The 26,640-nt window shown below is 41.0% G+C and overlaps 1 protein-coding gene across 16 annotated transcripts in view; it reads right to left on the reverse strand.

Annotated features, from left to right (window-relative positions):
- Tnrc6b (trinucleotide repeat containing adaptor 6B) overlaps positions 1 to 26,640 on the reverse strand; it is a 255,688-nt gene that overhangs the window by 17,287 nt on the left and 211,761 nt on the right. For all 16 annotated transcript variants that reach the window (XM_013072451.3, XM_013072455.3, XM_013072454.3 and 13 more), the window contains 8 exons: positions 18,847 to 18,978; positions 18,430 to 18,525; positions 18,043 to 18,250; positions 9,429 to 9,566; positions 7,009 to 7,185; positions 5,383 to 5,529; positions 5,067 to 5,162; positions 54 to 278 (listed from right to left, as the gene is read on the reverse strand). In XM_013072451.3, coding sequence (XP_012927905.1) covers positions 54 to 278; positions 5,067 to 5,162; positions 5,383 to 5,529; positions 7,009 to 7,185; positions 9,429 to 9,566; positions 18,043 to 18,250; positions 18,430 to 18,525; positions 18,847 to 18,978 — 1,219 coding nt within the window. The remainder of the gene's footprint in view (positions 1 to 53; positions 279 to 5,066; positions 5,163 to 5,382; positions 5,530 to 7,008; positions 7,186 to 9,428; positions 9,567 to 18,042; positions 18,251 to 18,429; positions 18,526 to 18,846; positions 18,979 to 26,640) is intronic.

Raw genomic sequence — 26,640 nt, forward strand, 5'->3', positions numbered from 1 at the left:
CTTGTGTGCAGCCCCTTATGTCCTCCCTCACCCAAGGCAGAGGCCCCTCTCACCAGAGGCAAGCCGAGAGTCTTGTGTTCCCCAGCCCCTGACTGAACGGGGTGCTGTGCTGCTCCAGGGAGACGCCGGTTTGGGGTTGGTCAGGCCGGGAGGCGGGCGGGGCAGCGGTGTAGTGTTCCTGGAGGAGATGTGGTTTTTCCACATCTTGTTGGAGAGATGAGTGGGGTTGTGTCCTATGGGATCTGGGGACCACGTGGATTTGTAATCGGGGAACTTTGCTGTGAAGAGAAAATTCAGAAAGTAGAAAGGTTAGACAGGCCACCTTTGTTCCCATAACATACAAAATTCTGTCTCCACACAGATGGATACACAGTCATATTATAAAAAGCAATAGGATTTTAACAGTAGCAGTACAAACTAACAATGTTCTTCAAGCTTAAAATTTTCAGTGACTATTATTCTGAAATGACAAAATTATCATGATTTGAACACTTAATAAGATAACTAATTCTCTACTACTTTCTTCGCTAAATACAACTTGAAGCGAAGACAAGTTCAAGGACATGTTCCTAAAGCCCTAATAGGCTTACAGATGTAGTGACAATGTGAGTACTGGCAGAACTCAAGTTTTCTGTAAATACTGACTGTGTGGGAATACACTAGAAAGCTGTACTGTTTTTGTTCCAGCATAACAGATATATCAATATTCAAACAAATTTAAAAAAAACAAATATTCACTAAGGGCTTACCATACTTAAGGCACTAAATCAGCACAATAAGTAATGATATTCTCAAGAGTCTCCAGTTCAGATGAAAGACTCAACAGTGGAATAGGACGGGTAACCCCAGCAACACCATAAATGTTCAATATGCAGAGAAGAATGTGTGCCAGCCAGCCAGCAGAGGCTTTGCAAAGATAGGTCTCAAAGATTTGCATAAATAGGTGGGCTTGGGAAAACTGGAAGATGGAACCAAGGCTCAACACAAACTCTCCCTGTACTGGATAAAGTCTTCCTCCAGTCTTGGCTGAGAAACACTTCACAGGGGCAGAGCAGTAAGGAGGCCACAAGACAGGCTTGGGCTGAGTAAGCAGCTATCAGGAGTTTCTGCAGTAGATTCAGCATGGAGTGTTTAAATTATGGTGACAGGAAACAGAAAGGAGGAGGACTAGATATAAGGAATTCAACTGCACAATACACCACTCCAGAGACAGCACTGCCTGGAGCCAGGGGGCACAGGAGAGAGGAAAGGGAAAAGCTACTGACATTTTGATACATAGGAATATCATGAAGAAAAATAAAGGCCAGGTGTGGTGGCACAAAATGTTAATCTTAGCTGTTCCAGGGGCCAAGATAGGAGGAGTGTGAATTCCACACTAACCTGGGAAACTGGGCAACGCCCTGTCTCAAAATGAAAGAAAGATAGATTGAGAAATTGACAAGCTAGGTACAGATGTAGCTCGGTGATGTAGTGCTTGCCTAACCTACACAAGGGCCTGGGTTTGATCCCTAGCAAAACACACACACACACACACACACACACGCAGAGATATTAAAGAAAAAGAAAGAAAAAATAATTTGGAGGATGGGGATAGGTTTCATTGTTAGACAAGTCTGAGATGACTCTTGAGCCATCTCTCAGGTCAATGTCCAACTGCAGGAGAAAGATACATAATTCAACTTAGGATATGAGGATTTTTATGAGTAAAAGACTTGGATGACAGCCAAGCACAGTGTTGTGTACCTGCACACCCAGCCATTCAGGAGGCTGAGGAAGGAGGAGCACTAGAGCCCAAGAGTTTGGAGCAACATAATGAGATCCCATCTCAAAACTTATTAAAGAAATAAGCCAGTGCTGGGCATGGTGGCACATGCCTATAATCCCAGCACTCAGAAGGCTGAGGCAGGAGGATCACTACCAGTTTGAGGCCAGCTTGTGCTACTAAGGGAGTTCAAAGTCAGTCTGAATTATGTAGCGAGACTTTGTCTCAAAAAAAAAAAAGATAATCCAGAGCTAGGCACATAGATGCATGCCTGTAATCCCAGCACCTAGGGGGCTAGGGCCAGAAGACTGCCACAAGTTCAAGCCAGCCTGGGCTACATAGTGAGTTCAAGGCTGGCCTATAAAACAAGACCCTGTGCCCCAAAAGAGAAAGAAAATAAAAGAAATAAGCCAGGTACAGTGGCATAGGCAGCACAGATTGCAGATGAAAACAACACTGAGATTCCACCTCACCCCAGAAAGAATGGCTGTTATCAAGAAATCATTCAATAACAAATGCTGGCGGGGTTGTGGGGAGAAAGGAACCCTTCTCCATTGCTGGTGGGAGTGCAGACTGGTGCAACCACTGTGGAAATCAGTAGGGAGATATCTCAAAGAACTAGGGTTAGAGGTCCCATTGACCCAGCTATTCCCCTGCTGGGTATCTTCCCCAAAGAATTAAAAGAATCATACCACAGTGATATAAGTGCACCCATGTTCATTGCAGCACAATTTGTAATAGATAAACCTTGGAAACAGCCCAAATGCCCATCAACTGGAGACTGGATTAAGAAAATGTGGGGTTTTTAAAATAAAATGGAGTACTACTTAGCCATAAAAAATGAGAAATTAGAGACATTTATAGCTAAATGGATGCACATTGAGGTGATACTCTTAAGTGAAATAAATAATAGGACACACATGTGTAAATACCGAATAGTTTCTCTGGTGTGAGAAACTGAAAGTGTAATTAAGGATTAAAATGATCAAAACGAATAATTGATCATTTGAAATACAAAAAAAAGGTTCAAAGGCATAGGGGTGGCAGGAGGGGAAGGGGAGAGATCAGAGGTACAGGCTGGAATCTGGAAAGAATCCATATATAGATTGTGTTTAAAACTATAGGAAGAGATGTAGATAGAGACTAGGCTGGAGCTCATCAGTGGGTTGGGAAGGAAGAGTCACTGAGATCAAAGGAGAGAAGGATATGTTTCCAGAAGAAGCACATGCAACTATGTATAGTACACAGTACTCGATAGTGTGATAAATGACTGTTACTGTTTTAGGTACTTATCATAACATGCTGTGCTTTTCATCCTTTAGAGCATAATCCTACTTATATAAAAGAATTTACTGTAAAACAGTGTGCTGCTATGCCAGTGGTAGCCTCATGTATCTCGTGTTTAACTGCATATTTGGATAATATCAAGGGGCCATCACAGATGATTGACGTATACCTATTCAGTTTGGACTTAGAAGTTGTCACTCTGTGGTACTTTGCGATGCACATGGATGAAATTGCCTAATAACGTATTTGTCAGATTATATTTCCATCATGTGTCACATGACTGTATTGAAATTTAAATTTAAAAAATTTGGCCTATGTGGAGTCTACTAGCTAATTAGAATTTTTTTTCCAGACCACTGTTTGTTCAATATTAGTTATGAAAATCTTTCTAAAACAAATCACATCCTTTGATGTCTTGTTAATGTTTGAGGTTTTTAAAAAATTATATGGAAAAATGTTTAAGTACTTTTCAGTTTTGCTTTGGTTGAGTTCTATTATATTTGAATATTATTATAGTTTTATCCCTTGCATTGCTTTTCTTTGAATAATTTTAATTTTTGTATATATGCGTGTTTAGTGAATGATAATAAAGTTTTTAAAAAATGATAAATAAATAAATAAGAAAGGGAAGGAGGGCGATGGGGATATAGCTCAGTACCAAGGCCCTAGGTTCAATCTCCAGAACTGGCCCCCCCAATAGCTGGGTGGTGCACGGTGGCACATCTCAGGATGCTGTGGTGCACCACTGTAATCCCAGCACACAGGAGGCTGAGGCAGGAGAATTGCCATGAGTTTGAGGCCAGCCTGAATGACACAGCCAGACCCTGTCACCATAGGGAAAAAAATGAAACTTGGAATACTGAGGTATGTCCTTAACAACCTAGACTCAGACCCGAGGTAATATGTAATAGCTCTTGTTTTGCTGGACTTGTACCCAGGGTCTCACACTTGCCAGGCTAGTGCTCTCCCACTGAGCTATATTCCCAGCCCTTGTTAATAGCTTTTTGAATCTGTTTCTCCATCTACAAAATGGGAACAACAGTGGGACCTATGCATCAAAAGGAAGGTGAAGATCAAAAAGGAATTCATGCTGAAGGTTTATTTACCATAATGCCTGACCTGCATGAGTATTCAATAAATGGTAGGCTATTGTTGTACTATTGACTTGATAGAGGTTTTCCATTAATAAGCAAAGAAATAGAGAACGTACAGACTATGAACCCGCAGCAACTTACTAGGGAGAGATTTCCTTTATTTACTTTTGCCTGGACAAAGCACAAAAATCTTAATAACTTTAACAGCTTAATGTCCAACTTTTGCAAAAGCAAAGTGCTAATTTCTAATGAGTTTTCTACTATAAGGTGCTGTGCTGACTTCAAATTCTTACCTTTATTATATCCAGTAAGTTTTCCATTCCTATCATCTTTCAAAAAACCCAAACAAACAAACAAATCCACAAAAACAAAAGGCTAGAAATTCAACAAAAAGTTGTTTTGTTTTTCTGACACAGGGTCTTGCTATGTAGCCCAGGCTGGTCTTGAACTTGCAGCGATCTTTCCAAGTGCTGAGATGACAGGCATGCACCATCACACCAAGATAACAAAAATTGTTGGTATGATTAACTGAGATCTTCTTTTTGACTTTGGCAGTTTGCCCTTATTTGTGTGTAATAAAGGATTTTTAGGGAAAAGCAGACTATCAATGGCTGCCACAGGAATGATAACTTGGGCTTAACTGGTTGCTCCCATGGCCACTAATTTCTTGACTGGCTGGTTAAGAAGCATATGTGTCATCAAGACCTGTGCCTCTGGGGCACACCCAGCTCCTGAGATCCTATTCAGTGGTCTCGGCCCAAAGTTCTACCTGTCTCATCTTATCTCTGTAGGACCAGAAGCTCTTTGAGGAGATAGCAAACAGAAAAGACATGCTTCTCCCTACACATCAACTATGCAATTCAATGCCTGTGAACATATTACTTAGGAAATAAATGCACATTCCTTTTATGAAAGGTTCATACCTGAAGTGCTATGAACGTTGGTAAAGGAGTTATCAGAGGCACTGTAGGGCCAGGCACCAGGTGAAGGCAGCGAGGTGTTGAGGGAAGAATTAGACCCTTGAGGTGACAAAGAACAAGAAGAAAATATTGAAGATACATGCCAGAATAACCAGTGAAACCCTCAGAGTATTTCATTTAAACTTCAATAGAAGGGAAATAAAATGTATCTTAAAAACAAAGGTGTGGAAAGCAATATATTCTTTGGTTAAATATTTGTACCTGCAAGTACAAATGAAGTCACAGGCTGACAACTACCAGGGACACTGCACCTGTTTACCTGTGGTGTTATCCCGCAGCAGTTGGTGGTCAGTATCTACAATGGGAGACGTGGCTGTACCCCCCAGCACACTTCCTGGGGTGACATAGGGGTCAGATTCAGGGTCAATGTTTTGGATACCTTTCCATGGCACTCCTGGTTGGAATTCTGAGACAAGAACAACAAATGTTAGGGGTAGAAGGTTGTTCACAAAAAGATAATTTTTTTAGTAGAAGAAATGGGTTGGTAAAAGTCTAAATACTCAATCTATTGTCTCAGGTTTTCATCAGGAAATTTTAGTACATGTGCTACCAAAGCAACCATTCACAATGAAATTAAGAAAAACAATTTCAACATATATTCTTGCCAGTAGCACCTTTACAGTTTCATAGCATGTGTCTGTCTGAATATAGTAATGAACTTGACAGCATGGCTGCCCCCGCTCCTGGTACCCTGGAAGTGAAATCCAGGCCAAAAGGCAGGGAAAGAGTGGGACTATATAATCTGAGACTCATAAAAGCTGTCCAGGCACTCAAGTCAAGAACTGAGAGAGAATCTGGGCTGGAGACCAGTGATCTCTTCCATTTTCCTCACTAGATGTTGGCCAAAAATGCAAAGGAAAATGGAATTCAAAGAACCACTACTAACTAGACCATTCAGGGAAAATTAGCAGGAATAATTTTTTTTTTTGGCACTGGGGATCGAACTCCGGACCTTGCGCGTGTGAGGCAGGCGCCGGAACCACTGAGCTAAATCCCCAGCCCAGGAATAATTTAGTTTATCAGGAGAAACCCTAGACCAGTGGTGGTGAACCTACAGCACGTGTGCCAAAGGGAGCTGTTTGTTATCACTGAAAGCTCTAAAAGGTTTGCCATCACTGCCTAGACTACACATAAAAGCTTATAAATAATTCTGTGGGTCAATTCAAATAATATTTAAAGCTATGTGACAGAAGTAATACTTTTATTTTCCTAATCCTACTGAAGAACAATATGCATTATATATGAATAATATGCATTATTCATCCTATTGTAATAAATTTATACATTTTCATTATTTACAAATAACAAGCACACACAGAAGTCTAGAAGGATATAAGTGTATTTACAGAATTATTTTTATTTTACTTTACTAAATTTTCTATTTTTCTACAATCAAAAAAGATTATCCTGGGGCCAGAGATTTAACTCAGTGGCATGACACCTGCCTCACAAGCACAGGGTCCCGAGTTTGATCCCCAGTACCAAGAACAAACAAAAAACCAGATTATCCTGTTGAGTCAAGAGACACAGAGACAGAGATTATTAACAGTATCATTTCACTCACTGCCACATACCTGACACCTAACTGATAATAAATACTTGCCTAATAAATAAACCAATCAACTCAACCGACACTTGGAAAGAGCTTCCTATACATGGGAAGGATGCCAGGTCTTAGCTATAAGGTCGCTTCCTTTAGTCCCAGGCTCCCAGTCTGATGGAGATTTTCTATCTTCCCACAGTACCTATCTTAGAGTACACACCCTGCCTTTTGTACAGTAATTAAAAATAAAAGGAAAGCAAGTGCCACAGCAAAGTGTTTAGAGCCTGAAATCAACAATTAAAAAAAAATGCTATCTTAACAAAACCATTTCCTGAACAATACCTGGAGGCCAACTGGCATTGCTGGATTTACTTCCGATTTTATTTGTTGGTGGAGATTTGGCAGGTAACCAGCTATCACCAGCAGGACCCGTATGACCACCCAGTGTGTCACCAGGGATGATATCAAACTGGTTGTATGGTGACCCTCCACGGGTCTTACCAGGGGCCACTATAGCGCCTGAGAAAAGAGAGAAGTAATTAATTCATTCAGAGAGCGCTCTGGCAAAAGGAATTTTTCTCTTTTTTTTCCAGAGAAACTCAAATACAGAAAGAAACTTACAAAGTAAAAAGAATGCTCGACTAAGTGGTTGGATGAGAGAATCAGCCTATAATTAGTAAGCAGCGTGACTGTAAGAATTCATCTCACCTCCCTCAGCCTCTCAGATTCTTAGGCCCAAAAGATCGTTCTCATTCTCAAATGTCCCTTTCTGTTTTAAAATCCCATGATTTATAAAATCAATGAAATGTTTGCAACTGCTAATCATACTATTATCCCCATGGTTTCTATGCTAATCACTCACGAATGAGAAACGGGAAGAACACTAAACAAATTGTAGCACAGTGGAGAATTTGAAATGACATTTTTCTTGATGGTAACTGCTCCTAGTTCTTAAGTATTGGCTGGGCCTACGTTAGCTGGAAGCAGTAGTGTGCAGAGAGGCCACTGCAAAGAAAGGCATCTGCAATTGCTTTAAATTCCAAGGCAATGAGATAGAATTCCCACTCAGAGTCTCTGCCAACACAAGACTAGCAATGAACTCTGCAGCTCTAAAACTCATGGCCTCATACACCAAAAACAGCAATCCTTTGTCACTACATTCCCAAAGGCATTCCAGTGGCTTTGCCAGTGCCCCTTCTTCACACATTTTACACACAACGAAACAGGAAAAAAAAGCTTAAGATTCCCATAAACTAGTAACAAAAAAGTGCTTTACTTGAAATAAAATTTGAGGTGTTTGTGAGACACCATTCTACTTACTTCCCAAATGAATCTTATGTATTGTATTATGCCACTCTGTATATTCTTAGAATGCCTCTTATGTTGTTTTTTTTTTGGTACCGAGGATCAAACTTGGGTCCTTCCGCTTGCGAGGCAGGCAGCGGAACCATTGAGCTAAATCCATGGCCTGAATGCCTCTTACGAACAGTTAAAATTATTTCTAGGATAATGTATTAAAATATTTGAGTAAATATTGAATAATCTGGATTTGCCTAACAGGAGTATAAAAATACCATCTCCATGATCAGTTAAGAGAATATTTGGACAAAAATTTGGCCGCAAAGTATATTATAGTGGAAAACAAAAAGCTCAGTTACCTTGGGGATCTCTAAGGAAATGGGAAAAACACTATCTGCAAACCCTAAAGAGGCAAGTTCACCTTCAAGAGATAGCCTCTCACATGCCATTATGTATTTATGATCATGCACTTTTCATGTCTTCAGAGACAAGGAGAACTGGTGAATCATTAGCCCAAGGAAGCAGTGAGAGTATCCAGAAGTATGAACACTGGTTACAGTGGTATTCAGTTCATAAACAGATTTTATAATTCCAGTAAATCATTACTGGTTTTGCACCACGAAATCAAATGATAATATTTAGGGATGACAGGTAGAGAGCTCCATGTGGCTCCTTCCCCATCTCCTGTCCACTCCTCAAAGAGGATGATAATAAAGGAAACCTGAAAGACTACAGACTGATTGACTGGCCGGGCTGGGCTTGCCAGGGTGCTGCAGCAGGGACAGCCTTTTATACTTGGTACCCATGGGTACAGGGGAGTCCAAGGGAATTACTATCAGATGAAACAAATATTGAAATGAAGGTTGGAAGAAGTTTGGAGACCTTTAATCGTTTTGCAGGGAAATGGAGAAACAATCGTGGTGCGGAGGGGCAGATCTACATTCATAGCCAAAGCCAAAGCCTCAAATGCAGCCCTGTAAGACATTATAACTCACAAAGAACAAGAAAGCCTTGGAAAAAGTTCAAACCCCGTGCCTACTAGTCATCTTCTGGAGTTTAAAGGGCAGAAATTTTTCCAAAGCTGGTGAACTTAACATTGCTCCATTACTCGGTAAGACACACCCATTATTTGTTTTGATCTGTTTTTAAAGAAAACAAAAACAAAATAGAATGGAGGGAGGAATAAGCTAACTGTACCCTCTCAGCCATTTCATTAGGGCTTTACCCTAATGGGTACCCAAGTTCACTGCTACTACCCTTATAATCCCACAGAAGGTGGGAAATTATGCTCCCTGTAATTAGAACTAGCACTTTAAATTCCTTGTAATTTGAAATCCACACAAGCCTAACCCTTCTCTGATGGATAAGCATAAAATTTGGGGAAAAAAGTATCAAGAGACTCATTAAGAAAAGACCTGTGATTCATGCTTCATCAAGCCCTGCCGAGTGCAGCCTGCTCTTACCATTTTTGTGCAAGCTGGCGTCCTGTGTGGCCACAGAAGGCAGTCCTTCCATCATGGAGGTCCACTGCTTGAAGCGAGACTCGGTCCCCGCCTCCTTCCCACCAACCATGCCGTAGTCCATGCTGCCAGAACTGAAGCCTGAAACCGAGAACCATACATCTCTCCTCTCAGTAAATGAGCGTTCTCAGGAACCCATGAATGCCTTGTTTGTCACTCACAGGCTACGCCACAAAGTCTCTCCACACAGAAACAAATTCTTTGACTTAAAACTCTGGCCATGGCTCTCACTTGCCAAAAAAGTTACTGCCTCCTTGTTAGGGCACGATAACACGTGTCACTGCCGTATACTAAGTCTACCTCTATGCCTGTGTGCATCTGTCTTTTCACTGAGCAAACACTGCCAGAAAGTCTACTGGCACCAGCCTTTCTCCAACTGAGGTGAAGACCACACATGAAACTAGTGTGCAGAACAGCAGCAACAGGGTACACAGGGGAGGAAAGGCTTTGCAGAGGGCCTGAGAGCCAGGGTCTAGGAAACCAAGTGCAAAGCTCTGGTACATGTCAATTAAGTGTGTTCAGTTCAGTGGGACTCCAAGAAACCCGACTGCAGACAGAGAGAGGTGGAGAGTGGCAGGGGATGGGGAGAAATGAAAAGTCATGTCATCTATGGTCTTTAAAAAAAAGGAGTTGGGACCTTTCTCCCCCTAGGATGGAATGAAATGTGTGTGCGTGTGTGTGGTGGGGCTGTGGTTTAAAAGAGAAACAAGGTGAGAATGGAGCAGATGGAAGTTGGATAGAAGCTGGGACAGTGATTTGAAAGTAGACTTTACATGAAGAAGACCCTAAAGCTGGAGATGCAGTCAGCAAAGGTTCTGAGTTCATACTGCCAGGTAAGCCCTAGGTGTCAAGCTCTTGAGTTGAGGTGGGTAATGTTTTCTCACTGCAGAGAGTAAAACAGCTGAAAGCCACATGCATGTGAGAGAGGTGATGGGGTCTCATGGGGCCACCTCCTCCTCCCTGGTTTTCCATTTGGGACAGAAAGTACATAACATTTCAAACTGATTCTCAAAAGAGAAAGGAAGGGAGGAATAGCAGAAGGAAGAAAGGAAAGGAGGAAGAGGGTAAGAGAAGAAGAAGAAAAGGCTAAAACAAATGAAACATGTAAAGGGAAGAACAATGACTACCCACAGACAAATGAGACCACATAGTGGGGAACACAACAAGAGTGGCATAGTGTAGGCATCCCAGGAGGTGAGCAAGGTCACCACATCAAGGTTACAAAGGCCTGCAGGGCTGAATGCCAGTCTCCTCTTAACCAAAAATCTGTGCAGATCCAACCAGACCAGGATCCAGGGGTTCATTTTGCCTTCCTACCACTGGGATGCCTAACAGGTCTTCCTCAAGCTCCATTTAGCCAAGTCCCACTGAGGCTCACCTCATGGTTTTCTCCTGTGCTTATCACACTGGGGTACTGTTATAAACCCATAATAAATCAAGGAGGAAATCCTGCCCTTTGTTTACAATGTTGCTATTTATAAGCTGGTTGTGGTGGTACACACCTGCAATCCCAACACTCAGGAGGTTGAGGCAGGAGGACTACTGTGAGTTCAAGGACAGCCTGAACTACATAGCCTGAACTGACTCTATCTCAAAAAAATGAAACAACAAGAACCAAAACCAAGCAAACAAAAAGTTGGTACTTACTGAAAGAACAATGCTCCTTCACATGTTTATAAATTAATTTACTAGTACAAGTGATTGTTTGGAGGTGGGAATAGGGAGCAGACATTCTTGGAATGAGATGGAAATATTTCAAATTAAATGATTTTTAAAGAAAAGAGGATCTTTTTTCATTTGTCCAATGTGGTAGAAATGAAAAGAGATGGGAAGTCAGGGAGGCTGAAAGGAATGAGGGCTTTCTCTGATAAAAGCCTTCAAGGACTAAGCAGGTTGCTCCCTGAACAAATTACATTTCTGCTTGTGAGTGAGAAAACTAGGCCAAGATGCTTAGGTTGCGGGTCATCTGAAAGCTTTTGAAAATAACCCAGGATCTGGGCAAAGATTAAAAAGAATGCAAGTAGAGGCCAGGGATTTAGCTCAGTGGTTCCGGCACCTGCATTGCAAGCGCAAGGTCCTGAATTTGATCCCTGGTATCAAAAAAAAGAATGCAAGTATTGGTAAGAAGGTAAGGAAGCATTCCCTACATATTAGTTTTCTTTTAAGTTACTCTAAAACATCTTTAAAACTCTTAGTAAACTATTTAATTTCAGCGGCTAAATTTTTCTTATGACACAAGAATTAAGAATTATAAATCTTAGGGCCAGGGATTTAGCTCAGTGGTTCTGGCGCCTGCCTCGCAGGCACAAGGTCCCAACTTCGATCTCCAGTACCTAAATAAAAATAAATAAATTTTAAAAAAATATTTATAAATCTTGGGGCAAGGGATTTAGCTCAGTAGTTCCGCCACCTGCCTCGAAAGTGCAAGGACCCGATTTCGATCTCTGGTACCAAAAAAAAGAATTATAAATCTTAGGGAAAAGGTGAGGAGATCTAGCTGAAGTTTAGCTGAAGTGGACAAATGTCTCACTAGAAACTTGGGACCTACACTTGGGACCAAGTACCTTCTGACAGGGAAGAGCCACAACCAGATCACAGGGTTCAGTAAGGAAGAAAACCAGAAAAGGATGTGGGGGTAAGAGGGGCAACAGGAGCTAGATCTGTCTTGGAAAAGTCAATCTATGAACCCAAAACAGCGAGGGGGGGAAAACCAGTGGAGAGATGTACACTGGGGGCTGGGGGTACAGCTCAGTGGTACAGAACTTGCCCAGCACACACTGGGTCCTGGGTTCCATCTTTAGCACAGGGTGGAGACACACACACAGACACACACACACACACACACACACACAGTGATTTTCTTTGAAGTCATATAGTAACCATATGACACTAGAATATGGAATGTGTCTGATGATCGTGATGGAAGAAATTCAGAGGCATTGTGATTTAAGTGCTACCTGAAACAAAGAGTGGGGGACAGTTCACTGGTGACCTCTGACTGTTTATGAACTCTCATAGCTCAAACTCAGGAAAATACTGACTTCATTAATACTCTCCACTTCATCAAAACCAAACTTCTTCAGTTCTACCATGTGGCTTCCTTGTAACTGTCTAGCTCACAAACACAGAGCACTTCAAGTCAAACTGGCAGTTTATTCAGCTCAATGACTATTTATAGGCAGCGTAATGTGGGCCAGGCTCTGAGGTACAAGCAGAGATAAGACAGGCCCCTTGCCTTCCCTGGGACTCATTTCACCAGAACATGCCTTTTAGCTCTCTTATCTTTCTTGCAAGCACAAGCCTTTTCCTACCTTATCTGTCCTTGCCAGACTCATTTGCTCCTGCCTTGCATACTCTAATTCCTCATTGATTCATCCCTACCATTTGAGTCTGTTCTTACATCCTTGAGGACACCTTCTCAAATTAACTTTTTCTTAAATTATGACTTTATTCCTGTCTATAGTTCAACTACTTTTTGTTGTTGTAGATTTAAAAAAAAGAACTCCGCCACCTGCCTCACAAGTGCAAGGTCCCAAGTTCAATCCCCATACCAAAAAAAAAAAAAAAAAAAAAAAAAGAACTACTGTTCTAGGGATGTAGCTCAGTGGTAGAATGCTTGCCTACCATGTGCAAGTCCGTGGATTCAATCTCCAGCACCACACACATACATAGACACATGAAGGACAGAAGGAAGGAAGGAAGGAAGGAACGAACTATTGCTTTTAATTTTTTGTACTGGAGCCTGAACCTAGGGCCTTTGGATTGAACTAAATCTCCAGCTCTCTTGGTTTGGCTTGGACTTGTGATCCTACTGTCTCAGCCTCCCAGAGTTCTGGGATTACAGGAGACTGCTGTCACACCCAAGAACTACTGCTTTTACAACAATAAATTATGTAAGAAACAAATCACCCGTAATTACCCAACTTAATACAACTGCGCCATGTCTACATGGACACCTAATATCTGACATAATTGTCTCAGTATAGACACAAATTTCTCTTGTGTTGTTTTTATAATCTCCAATATTCATAGCTCTACTCTTCATTGGGTGTACCACACTGGTAAATATTACAAATTTTGCTAAGAGTTTTGAACTTTAAAAAGTACTAAATTACAAACTGTATCTTTTAAGGGAAATTATAAACCATCAGGTCATGATTAAAATGAAAAAGTCTTAACTGGGTGTGGTGGCATAAACTTGCAAACCTGGCACTCAGGAGGTTGAGGGATGGGGATCGCCATGAGTTTGAGGCCAGACTGGGCTACACAGTGATTTCAAAGACAGCCTGAACTGCACATTGAGACCTTGTCTCAAAAAATGACAAAAGAGGGCCGGGGATGTAGCTCAGTGGCACAGTGCCTATCTGGCAAGGTCCTGAGTTCAATTCCCAGAACAAACAAAGAAACAAACAAAAAAGACCAAAAAAAAGACCAAAAAAAAGACAGGGAGAGAGAGAGAAGAAAAAATAAGAAAGAATGAGTCTTTCAAAGGAGCCAACTATCGTCACTGGAGGAAAGATAGCCTCTTTAATAAATGGTGTTTGAAAAACTGGATTTCAACCTGCCAAAGATTAAAACTAGACCCCTATCTTTCACCATGCACTAAACTAAAATCCAAGTAGATTAAAGATCTAAATATTAAAACAGAAACACTAAAGTTGCCGGAAGATAAGTTAGGTAGAACTTTTTTTTGGTACCTGGGATCAAACTCAGGATCTTGGGCTTGCAGGCAGGCAAAATGCCACTGAGCTAAATCTCTGGCCCAAGTTAGGTAGAACTCTTGAAGACACTGGCATAGGAAAAGATTTTATGAACAAAATCTCAGTAGCACAGGAACTAGCACAAAGAATCAACAACTGGGATCTCATCTTATTAAAAAGCTTCTGCACTGCAAGATAAACCAACCACCAACAGACAAAAGACACTAAGAGGCAATCTACAATGTGGGAAAAAAATTTTATCAGATGTTCCTCAGACAAAGGACTACTATCTAGAATATATAAAGAGTTGAAAAAATCAGACCCCCCAAAAACCCAATTCAAAAATGGGCATCCAAAATGAACAGACATTTCTCAGAAAAAGTAAAAGCAGCAAATAATAATATGAAAAAATGTTCAACATCACTGGTCATTCGAGAGATGCAGATGAAAACAACACTGAGATTCCACCTCATCCCAGAAAGAATGGCTGCTGTTAAGAAATCAACCAATAACAAATGCTGGCAGGGCTGTGGGGAGAAAGGAACCCTTCTCCATTGCTGGTGGGAGTGCAGACTGGTGCAACCACTGTGGGGATCAATATGGAGATACCTCAAAAAACCAGGACTGGAGGTTCCGTTTGACCCAGCTATTCTTCATATATGGTGAAGAATATATGGTATATGCATATATACCATAGCGATATATGCGCACCCATGTTTATAGTGGCGCACTTTGTAATAGCTAAAGCTTGAAAACAGCCCAAGTGCTCATCAACTGGAGACTGGATAAAGAAGATATGGTTTTTTAATAAAATGGAGTACTACTCAGCCATAAAGAATAACTAGAGACATTTATAGCTAAATGGATGCACACTGAGGCCATACTCTTAAGTGAAATAAATAGGACACACATGTGTAAATACCAAATAGTTTTTCTCTGGTGTGAGAAACTAAAAGTGTAAATAAAGATCAAAATGTAAAATTGATAATATGAAATAGGAAGAAAAGGTCTAAAGGGGTAGGGGAAGTGGGAGGGGTAGGGGAGAGGAAAGAAGGGAAAGGAAAAAAATAAGAGAAAAGAAAAAAAGGGAAACAAAGTCTGTAAATAGGGAGGGGTGGAGGGCTTGATGGGAGGGGAGGGGAAGGGGGAAAAATAAGAACCAAGATATATCAATGTAAAGGTACAAGTTCTCAATGATGAATGTAACTGTATTGTATACCTAAAATGTAACAATAAACTTAATGGGAAAAAAAGAAAAAGAAAAAGAAAGAGTGAGCCTTGGGTGGGGAGTGAGGTCAGCGGTAGAAGTGCTTGCCTGGCATTTGAGGCCCTGGCTTTTCTTGACACATTGTCAACATGTGTTTAGGCATTAGCATCACTAAGCTACCCGCTCTAGTTATGGAAAGGGATGTTCTTCCCATCTAGTGACATGCCCTTGGGATGAGTGTAGAGTTGAGAAGAGTGTTGTTTACAGAGGTGAAAAAAGCTACCTCTGACTCAGATGCTTTTTCCCTGATCAAACTCTTACCTTGAGAACACTTGCACTGTGTGTGTGGGGGGGGTATGTGTGATTCTGGGGACTGAACCCAGGATTTGCCACATGAGCTTCTCTACCAGAGCTACACCCCCAGCCCTACTGCACTTTGACAAAGGGCAAGCTGCTCTGCTTGTCACATGTTGTGCTAAAGTTCAGAACTTACAGGCACAGAAGTAACCAGGTTCCTCCACCAAGGTGTGTCCTTAACAGAACATCTAATTAAGAAGGTTAAAGTTGAAGCTGCATGAAGTGGCACACACCTGTGCTCCTAGCACTGAGGGAGGGTAAGGCAGGAGGACTGAAAGATCACATCCTACCTGGACCACTTAGCAAGACCTTGTCTCAAAAATAAAAAAGGGCTGGGAATATAGCTCAGTGGTAGCAGAGCCTTGGATTCAATCCTCAGCTCTGGGGTGGATGTAGGGGGAGGTGAAAAGGTTGGAACCCCATGGGCACCACACTCCTAGGAGTCATTATGGGAGGCTCCCACAGCCTTGACACTCCAGTAGCCTAGAGGGGCCAACAGTAGAAAGAGGTACCATACGCAAAAGCCCTTCTACATCAGGCGGAAGAAAGCTTATTTTTGTTTCTTTGTTTTTGGTGCTTGCAAATTTTAGTTAATTGTTCTACCACTGAGTTACACCCCAACCTCAAAAAGGCTGTTCTGAGGAGCCGGGGATTTAGCTCAGTGGTTCTGGAGCCTACCTTGCAAGCTCAAGGTTCCGAGTTCGATCCCTGGTACCAAAAAAAAAAAAAAAAAGGCTGTTCTGAATTTAAGTCAGTTTGCAGGTAGGCCTATCTTCTTCTGTTTGTCTGGCACTGGGGATTGAACCCAGGGCGTTCACACTGAGCTACATCCCCAGCCCTCTTTTTAAACGCTGAGACAGGGTCTCACCAAGTTGCTAAGTTGTCAGGCTAGGCTCAACTTTGCAATCCTTCTGCCTCAGCCTTGCAAAGTACTGGGATTACAGGTGTGGACCACCATATCCAGCTCACAGGCATTCTTTTTTTTTTTTTGGTACCAGAGATCGAACTTGGGACCTTGTGCTTGTAAGGCAGGTGGCAGAAGCACTGAGCTAAATCCCCGGCACCAGGCATTCATTTTCAAGAGGACAGTTAGTGGAAGATGATGATCTGGACAATACCTTCACCATGTGGTCTTTGCCCATTTCTGAACACGGGCCTTACAAATGCAGGAGCATGGGAGCAGAGCAGAGAGCAGCCACTTATCCAATCACTGTCACCCGGAACATGGCTTTCAAGCCTCCTCAACTCTTGTGTTTTGAGTTTGGATAGAATGATAACCTCTAATAAATCCTAAATGTCAGTTTGAAGAAACTGCTGTGTTATGTGGTATCTTTTTTTTTTTTTTTTTTTTGGTACCGGGGATCAAACTTGGGTCTTTGCGCTTGCAAGGCAGGCACGGGAACCACTGAGCTAAATCCCCGGGCCCTATGTGGTATCTTTTTAATTTTTAAATTTTATTTTAAAATCACTATTGCCTCACTGAGGGGATTCTTCTCAAAGCATGTTCCCTAGTTATAAGATTTGCTTGCCAAAAAATTCTTAATGAATATCAAAGGCACAGACTTGTGGTAATTCTATTTAAATCATATGAAATTCTAGTATCAGATGAATTTTTATCAATCTGCCTTAAATAATTTTAGTTTCTCATTTTTTAAGCAAGTATTTTTATTAGTCAAGTGAAATACTTCAACTTGTACATATTTTAATAGATTATAACCTCAGCCATGTGTAGCACTCACAGGATGTACTAACATTTAACTGGCTTTAAAATTTTTCTATTATAAGCTGGGTGGTGCACACCTGTAATTCCAGCACTCGGGAGGCACAGGCAGGAGGATTCCTTCAAATTCAAGCCCAGCCTGGGTTACATAATGAACTCAAGACCAACGTGAACTATACAGCAAGACCCTCTCTAAAAACCCAGTAAAAAAAAAAAAATCAAAACCTAGTAAAGTGGTTGGGAGTGTAGCTTAGAGGTCCTGTGCTCCAGCACCCCTCAGTCACATCAAAAAACCTAGTGGAAGGGATCAGTGTAGCCTTCATAGACACACAGTAGCAGAAGGCTGCTTTGCAGTTTATCTCTGTTATTTACTGACTGTATGGTGAGAGCCTGGGAAAACCACTGAAACTTAAGAGCCTCAGATATCTCAATTTCCTGAGTAAGACAGGGATGAAAATATTTATCTACCTTTTATGGCTACTGTTTCAATGCAGGGTAATGTGGGTGCAATTCCTACCATAGGCTAAGGCAGGCAGGTTTTTAAGATGGTAGTTTTCATTATGAACAACATACCAGAACCATATCCAGGGATTGGCCCTTTGGTCTGAAGGTCTGGGAGCCCCACATTCAGTGCATTGGGTACCATGTTGTCCAGGTGTGGCTTGGGCCCAACAGGATGAGATGGCGAATGCTTCATGCTAGGTTGTCGTTGCTGCTGCTGCTGCTGCTGCTGTTGCTGCTGCTGCTGCTGCTGCTGGAGAGCACTCACCATTCGAGCCAACTGCCAGGTCAAGGAGGGATCCAGGAGAAGGACAAACCATCAGCCAACATCCTGAACTTCACTAGAGAAGACTTCATAGGATCCCTTTTTGCCATCAGAAGTCAAGCCAAGTTGTGAGTTCTCCCACTGAGCTACAACCACACGTGCAGAGCATGGGGGAACCTTTCCCTTCCACGTACCTGCTGCTCTTGCTGCTGGCGCACTGCTTGTGAAATCTTTCTCTGGTTCTGGAGCAGCTGCTGCTGCTGCTGCTGCTGCAGGAGAAGCTGACATGCCTACAAAGCAAGGAAGAGAGGGGACCAAAGCTTCCTAAGATGGGCTACCTAGGAACATTGAAGGCGTCTGTGTGCTAAAGTGCAAGTCACTGAGTCAAAAGCATCAACAAGGGAAATACTGCTGAGTTTCGCGTCAGGTGGTTATGTCTACCTCTAGTTGAGCTGGTATTTCAGCTCTTACACACATTCAACAGTTTGCACAAAAGTTTGAACCAATGTCCTCAAACATAAAAAGTGACCAAGATATGTGACAGGAAATCAAAGCTAAAGGCAAAAAAGAGCAAATACCTTTTTTGGCTACAAGAGGAAATCACTACTTACCAACTGAAACTGGGGAATCTGTGGAAGCTGGCTCAGCATGGCAATTTGTTGAGGAGATAACTGGGGCCCCACATTGAAAAGACCTGGATTCAGGCCACTGTTGGGAAACTGCTTGAGCATTGAGGCAGAAACCTAGCCAAAAAAGGGGAGGGAGATTCTGAGAATTCCAAAATAAAACTTTTTCTGTGAAAAATAATCTTAATGACCTAAAGCAAGATTACCATTTTTTTCCTTGAAAGAAAAATTTTTTTTGAGACAAGGTCTCACGAAGTAGTCCAAGCTGGGCTTGAACTTGCAGTGATCCTCCTGCCTAAGCCTCCTGAGTGCTAGGTTTACAAGGGTGAGTGAGTTACCACGACCAGTCTATTTGAAAAATATGTGAAGGAAACACATTAAAGTGTTAACAACAATTATCTCTGAGCAGTAACATAAGAGATTTTAAATTTTCTTCCTAGACTTTCCAATTTTCTACAATAAAAACGATGTTTTACAATCAGGAAATCATCTTCAAGAAAAAAAAATCTGACAATGTTATTGTCTGATTGAAAAATTATTACTGGAAAGGCGTCATAAACAAAACATACCAAAATGTACAGAGAGAACATATAAATACTTACAAGAAAGTACTTCTGTTACATAAGTAAGAACAACATATGTATTAACTCCTCAGCAAGAGACACTAGAGTTTCAACTGATGACTTCTGATACCAAATACGGAGTCACAGAGAGCCTATGGAAAGAGCCTGGAGGTCAAATACCCAGCTGATTCCATCTCCCTGGGTTTCAGGAGTGAAGCAGGGTAGGCTGCTGGAAGCTCCAGTGGGATCCTCTCCCATTTTTGGACCATCCAGCCACATGTTTTAAGTGAGCTGAAACGAGTTCTCCTGCACTTTTATTCACAGAACCCACTGGTCATTTGGGCCATGGATAATAACCATAGCACCTCCCCCAAGGGCAAGCAGCACAATCAAGAGCACATGCCTGTAGTCCCAGCTATTTGGGAGAACGAGGTGGGAGGACCACTTGAGCCCAGGAGTCAAGGCCATGACCATGTCCCAAACAAAAAAACAAAACAAACAAAAACTCAAAAGAGTATACTGTTAGAGGTAGTCTGACTGGTCCTGTTCCCAGCTCTGCTATTTCTAAGCTGTGGGTCTCAGAACATATGACTTATTCAACTGTTCTGAGCCTCACATGCTTTATATCCAAGACAGGAGTAATAATAACAAATTCAGTAGGTTGTTGGAGGATTTTGAGTTGATCTATGTCAAATTCTTAGAAATGTACTCCATAAATGTTCATACTATGCCATATGATGGTTCTTCAAATGTCCAGAGACACAGATTTACAGTTCCCTTGCCTCTCACCTTCAGCTAAACATGACCAGTTTTTTTCACCTGTAGCTCACTCTATTTCTCAATGAAAAGCCCAGAGCAGAAAGTCATCTTCCTTCACACCAAGCACACTTGATCACTAGTAACCATCCTCTTCAAAGACAGCATCCATTAATGATGCCTATGATCTCAGGTTCTTAGGTGATCACACCCTAACTTACAATTCAAACACTAAGTGTGTTGTCAATTAAAATCTACAATGTTTTAAAATGTCTTGCTCTTCCAAAAGTGATATTTAATATTTAACCCATGCAGCTGGGTTTTCATTTTTATTAATTTATTTCTTGATTCAAGCTTAGGACCATTTATTTAGTTAGTTAGTTAGTTTTTGGTACCGGAGATCGAATTCGGGACCTTGCACTTGTGAGGCAGACGGTGGAACCACTGAGCTAAATCCCCGGCCCCCTTTTATTTATTTTTATGTGCATGGCACACAGTAGATGCTCTACAAATACTCATTAAACAAATGAACTTCTATTGTATTTTAACCTAAGTGTCCTTCCACCAAGTTCTTTTCTCTAGTGTTATTCCCTTTATTCCAAGCCTGTGATCCCCCGAAGGGTCATCCATAGGAATGTGGAATTTGACATTGCTGAGGATAATTCGGTAGGATGCCACTAAAAACTTCCTTCCAACCTGAACCCCATCAGTCTTTAAACAGTCAATCGTTTAGTAATCCACACAACTATTTAGCCTATATTTTCCATTTCATCCAAAACAGAGACAGAATGTCAAATGGCCTGCTAAAGTATAGGTATGACAACTTTACCATTCTCACCATCCAATATTTTTAACCAATCAGTGAAAGAAGTAAGTTAAGTTAAAACCTGGTAGCAAACTATGCTTATTGCTAACTGACATAGGTGGTCACAAACCATCTTTTTAAAAAATCTAGTTTAGATTCATGCCTAGAATTGACACAAAGCTCATCTGCCTTTTAGCCATTTTTATTTTGCCTTTTAGCCATTTTATTTCGCCTTTTGGAAATTGTATAAAAATTTCCCCATTTTCCTGGTAGGGGAGAGATGCTTCTTTTCCATTTCATATCTCAGGCTCCACCTACAGGGACATCCACCTTTAGTAGAGCACACTTCAGGCCCTCCTGCCCTTCTTGGCAGCAAGCCTGAAGGAGGACTGTCCCATTCCACTTAGGTGGGTTAAGTTTGGAATTTAGCATTAGGAAGCTCACATACTCTAGTATATACTTCACTGGTAGCTCTGGCCCCAACATTACTTCCCTTTTGCCTTAAAAACTCAGTTTCAGGCCAGGGATTTAGCTCAGTGGTTTCTCCGCCTGCTGCGCAAGCACAAGCACCCAAGTTCGATCCCCGGTACCAAAAAATAAAATAAAAAACAAAAACTCAGAGTTTCAGCAGAAAGAGGGACTGTCATTGTTACTCAACACCTCTTGAAGACCTCCAACATTCCTTAAAGATCCGAGACAAGGCTCTACAATCCTTTACATAAATTCCTTCTCTGGTGTACACTTTAATTTGTCTGTAGTCCTCCTGGTTTGAACTTTTTCTTTCTTTGTGCAATTCTAGGTATTGAACCCAGAGCCTTGCACATACTTATGTGAATGCTCCACTGCTGGGTAAAAACAACCCTAAATATCCTTCTTCTCAATAGAAAAAAACAAAAGCAATAAAATGACTTCTATTTTACAATCTGTGGGCATTATACAATTAATCTAAACAAGGATTTCTTTCCCAGTCACCAAACCAAACTCTAAATGTTCTTTTAATAAGCCTATTTTTTTTGGTAAGCCTTGCCTTATTTTGTGTCCTAACCTCTAACATACCATTTATACATGTTCATCCTTGCATGCCAGAAGTGTGAGAGAATAAAATTCTATTTCCCTCAGTACTGGGAACTGATAAACCCAGGTCCTTCACTGAGCTACACCTCAGTCCTTTTTTATTTTGAATTAAGAGTCTTACTAAATTGTCTAGGCTGGGTTTGAACTTGTGATCCTCCTGCTTTGGCATCCCAGAGTGTAGAAATTACAGGTGTGTGCCAACACATACGGCTGAATTTGCTGTTTTAAGCTATATAGCTTGTGTAATTTGTTATGGTGGCCCTATGAAACTAAGACAGTAACTTTTTACAATTCACTGGGCCTATGCTGTCCAATAAGTTAACTGCTAGTCTCATGTGGCCCCCTCAACATCTGAGTTGTGAACTCTCACAGGCGTGCTGTATAAGACTCACTTTGTCAGATTACAAATGAGTCCGACTTACAGATGTTCTGCTGGAATGGAACTCGTTCCTAAGTCAGGGACTTACTGTATTGAGTGTGTGAAACACAACTAGTCTACACTGAGATGTACTCCAAGTGTATATACGTATCAGATTTCAAAATCTTTTTGTTTAAAAAGAAAGGAAAACTGGGCTGAGGATTTAGCTCAGTGGTGCCATCACCTGCCTCGCAAGTGCAAGATATGGACTTAGATTCCCAGTACAAAAAAAAAAGATAAAAATTTTAATAGTAATGATAAGGATTGACTATATGTGAAAACGACATTCTGGCTGTACTGTGTTAACACACACACAAAGAGAGAGGGAGAGAGAACAAACTAGGGTCAAACCCAGGGCCTCAAACATGGTGTGCTGGTGATTCTACCACTGACCTACATCCCCAGCCCTGAGAATGTAAAAATATATCATTAAAATTAGTTTCAACAATTTCTCTTTACCTTTTAAAATGTGGCTATTAAATTAAAATTATGTGTAAAATTACATTCAGAGCTTTTTAAAAATTACATTATGTGGCTTGTGTTATACTTCAAATTGGACAGTGCTATCCTGGCTCATCATTGTTTCCAAATTCCTTTCCAAAGTATTCTTCTGTGATTCATGAGAGCTCTTCTCTGCTTGTTTTGTTTTCCGACCTGCTGGCATCCAAAATATATGGCCATTGTCTGAGCTTTCATTTTCCTTCTTTGTTCTGTTTTACCAGCTCTACTGAACTAATCAGTGGATCTCTGGACCAACCCATTTTTCTCCAGTTTGGGAATGGATGCTATTCCTTGCCTAGCGCCCATTATTCTGTGCCCCTTCCCACCATCCCTACCATTTAAAGAAACTGCCATTTAACGTATTTATTTAAGGTATGTACCACTTAAGATACATCACAAGTATGTATTCTAGGAGACAAATGTAAGAATATTCTTAGCAGAATTGCTTATATTAGTATTAATATCTAGAAACAATCCAGATATCCAAGAATAACAGATGAGGTAAATAAATTAGGGTATAATCCCATAATGTAATTCTACAAAGACCACAACTGCCCAAAGGACCATGGGTAAATCTTAGAAATGTCAAATAAAAATAAAGGGTAGTAGGACTGGGGATTTAGCTCAGTGGTTCCTCCACCTGCCCCGCAAGCACAAGGACCTGAGTTCGATCCCCGGTACAAAAAAAAAAAAAAAAGAAAAAGTAGCAGGGGCTATATAGTGTATGATTTCTGTAAGTACAAAAAAAAAAAAAGCAAAATGAAACAACTGTTAAAAGACACACACCTACAGAAGGACTAACAAAGCACTGGAGTGCTAATACATGGCATCATCTTAAAAGTTCCACATAATAACGATTTCAGAAACCATGCAAGTTACACTTATAAGGACTTCCTATCCAGCCTTGCTCAACTTCTCCCTTCTGCAGACTTTCTCTTCCTTCTTCCTCCAAGGAATTACAAAAGGACTAGAGAAAAGCAGTGCTACACTCCTGGCAAATGACTATTCATACCTGGATTGCAGAGTAATTAAAGTGCAGGTTTGTACATTCCTGATACAGGGAGTTAATTATTCTGGTTTAAAAGCGCTTCAATCTCCAGCTGGGCTGGAGAAAGCAAAGATCTTGTTGTAATCAATATGGCATTTAATGAAGCACTCCAGGTGCAAAATGACAGGAACTTAAATGCAGGACAAAACAACTTGCTAGAATATGTTACTTTCTGAATATTTGAGTCACTGAAGGAAAAAGGCAACAGTAGGAGCCCCCCCCCCCACACACCTTGGGGATGTAACCCAGGCCCTTGCACAACTAGGCCTCAGCCACTGAGCCACACCCTCAACCCTGTCACAAATTTTAAAGACGAGTTTCAGTGTCTGTTGCCTATGTGTACATTAAACACTGACTTCCCTTATAAAGTGATTACATCAAATGTAAAATTTTATATTTATCAAACATTTAAAATATCATGTAGTTCAACTAAAAAATTTCATTCTAGGCAACTAGGTTTAGAAAAAGAATTCAAAGAAAAGCACCTGAAAGAAAAAAATTGTTTTTTAAAATACAGAGATTTCATGGAAAAGAATGGAAGACTCTATGAATAAATAGCCTGTCCCCATTATACATTAAATCAGTGTTAACCATGTCTGGTTAAATAAACAAATTTCAAAAATTTGTGTGAACAATTTTTTGTTTTTGTACTGGGGATAGATCCCAGGGCTTTAGCACTAAGTTACAACCCCAGCCATTTTTTATATAGTTATTTTTTGAGACAGGATTTCACCTGGGCTAAGGTACCCAGGCTGGACTTGAACTTGTGGTCCTCCCCTGCAGCTGTTCAGAGTGCTAGGATTACAGGTGTGGAATGCCACACATAGCTTGTACTTTTCCTTTTTTTTTTTCCTACCAAAAACCAAAACAAACCTTTATTTAAAAAATATTTCATTTTAGAGAGTACTTTTCACCCCTGTTAACATTTTAGTGAAAAGAATCTTTACCCTGAACTCCAGGGAATCCCTCCAGAAATGTGAAGCAAAACTTGTATATATGTGAATCTTTTGGGGAAGAAAATTCATGGCTTTCATTAAATTTCAGTTGGATTCATGAAAGCTTATAAAACACTATTTATAGACTATAAATCTATTCAGTGTTGGACTTTTCTGTGCACTTCTGTTTGTGTGACTTCATATTAGGTAGTGAATGTTTCAAATAAAGAATTACTAATAATGAGAACGTATGGCTGAAAGATACCTTGGAAATCATCTACTCTTTAATCTTTCATTATGTGAATGAAGATTGTGATTTTTTTTTTTAAACTTGGAAGCCAGTTCTTTATTTTAAAACTAATAAAGTGACAGAACTTGGTTTTATACAAGCTGTGCCTTAGGATAACTAAACTTTGAAAGAAAGGAGAGAGATGAGGGGTGGACAATGGGGTGAGCATAAAAATAATGGATGAGCATAAAAACAAGGGATGGGGGACAGATGTTGATGTTCATTACACTACTGTGCATTTTCTGACTGAAATTTTCAAATATACACAAAGTCAAGCAGTGCATAAGGCCCTGGGTTTGACCTCCAGCACTACAAAAACCAACCAACAAACAACACACACACAAAGATCAAGCAGGGCTGGAGATGCAGCTCAGTGGTAGAGTACACTTAGCATGCCTGAGGCTCAATCCCTAGCACCACACAAATAATAAAGTAGTTCAGTTGGAATCTTCTCGCTTGTACTTTTCTTTAAGTACAGCTAATACTTTGGTTACATCTGCAGCAACCAATCCTTAGTCAAAGCTGACTGTGCTTTCGCTGTGGAAACCATTCTAATATGCATTGTTCCATGACCTGACATAATCACTGAGCTCAAAATAAGTGCCAGGCACAGCTGGAGATGCTCAGGCTCCAGGAGTGAACCAAGTAGACCAGCCCCTGACACTGTGAACCTAATACGCTCGCATGAGCAGGGGGCAGGCAGAAAGACAATGAAGAGTAAACTACTGGAGGATAAGGACATGGAGTGACCATCACCAATATGGTGATGGTGTATGGTATATAACTTGGCCTAGGAAGGCTTGTCTGATAAGATGGTGTTTAAGAGATCCAAAGCTGAGAAGAGCATTCTAAACATATGCTTCGTATGTTGGGGCCAATTGGCTGGAAAGGCATAAATGTATGGGAGAGTAGCAGGTACTGGGGAATGGTATCACCAAGAACCTCAGAGACCTCAGAAAGGATGCTGCATTCTTAGAGAACAAGCCATGAGGAGATTCTCAGAAAAGAAATAATATGATCTACTCTATGTTTTTAGAGCAGTACTATGGAGAGATTTCTGCAATGTTGAAACAGCAACTAACTAGTTGTAGCTATTTATTGTGGAGTTAATTAAAATCAAGTCAAATAAAAAATTCAGTCCTTCCAGCCTACCAGCCAGATTTCCAGTGCTCATGTGGCTAATGGCTACTACAGGGGACAGCGGGGCTTTAGAGGATCAGCCTGACTCAGATTGCAGACAGCAAGAATTGAATGAAGCAGGGTGAGGGAGGCAGAAGGTCCCTACAATAATCTAGGAAAGGAAAGGTGATGACCTGACCAGGGGCTGTACTGTAATTCTTCATGATCCAGTTTAAATGTCACTGCTAGTGTGAAACTTCATTCAATCCCC

This window comes from Heterocephalus glaber, unplaced genomic scaffold, assembly GCF_053883595.1.
Source record: "Heterocephalus glaber isolate CG9 unplaced genomic scaffold, H.glaber_assembly_v1.0 deba00001444, whole genome shotgun sequence".
NCBI classification, from domain to species: Eukaryota; Metazoa; Chordata; class Mammalia; order Rodentia; family Bathyergidae; genus Heterocephalus; species Heterocephalus glaber.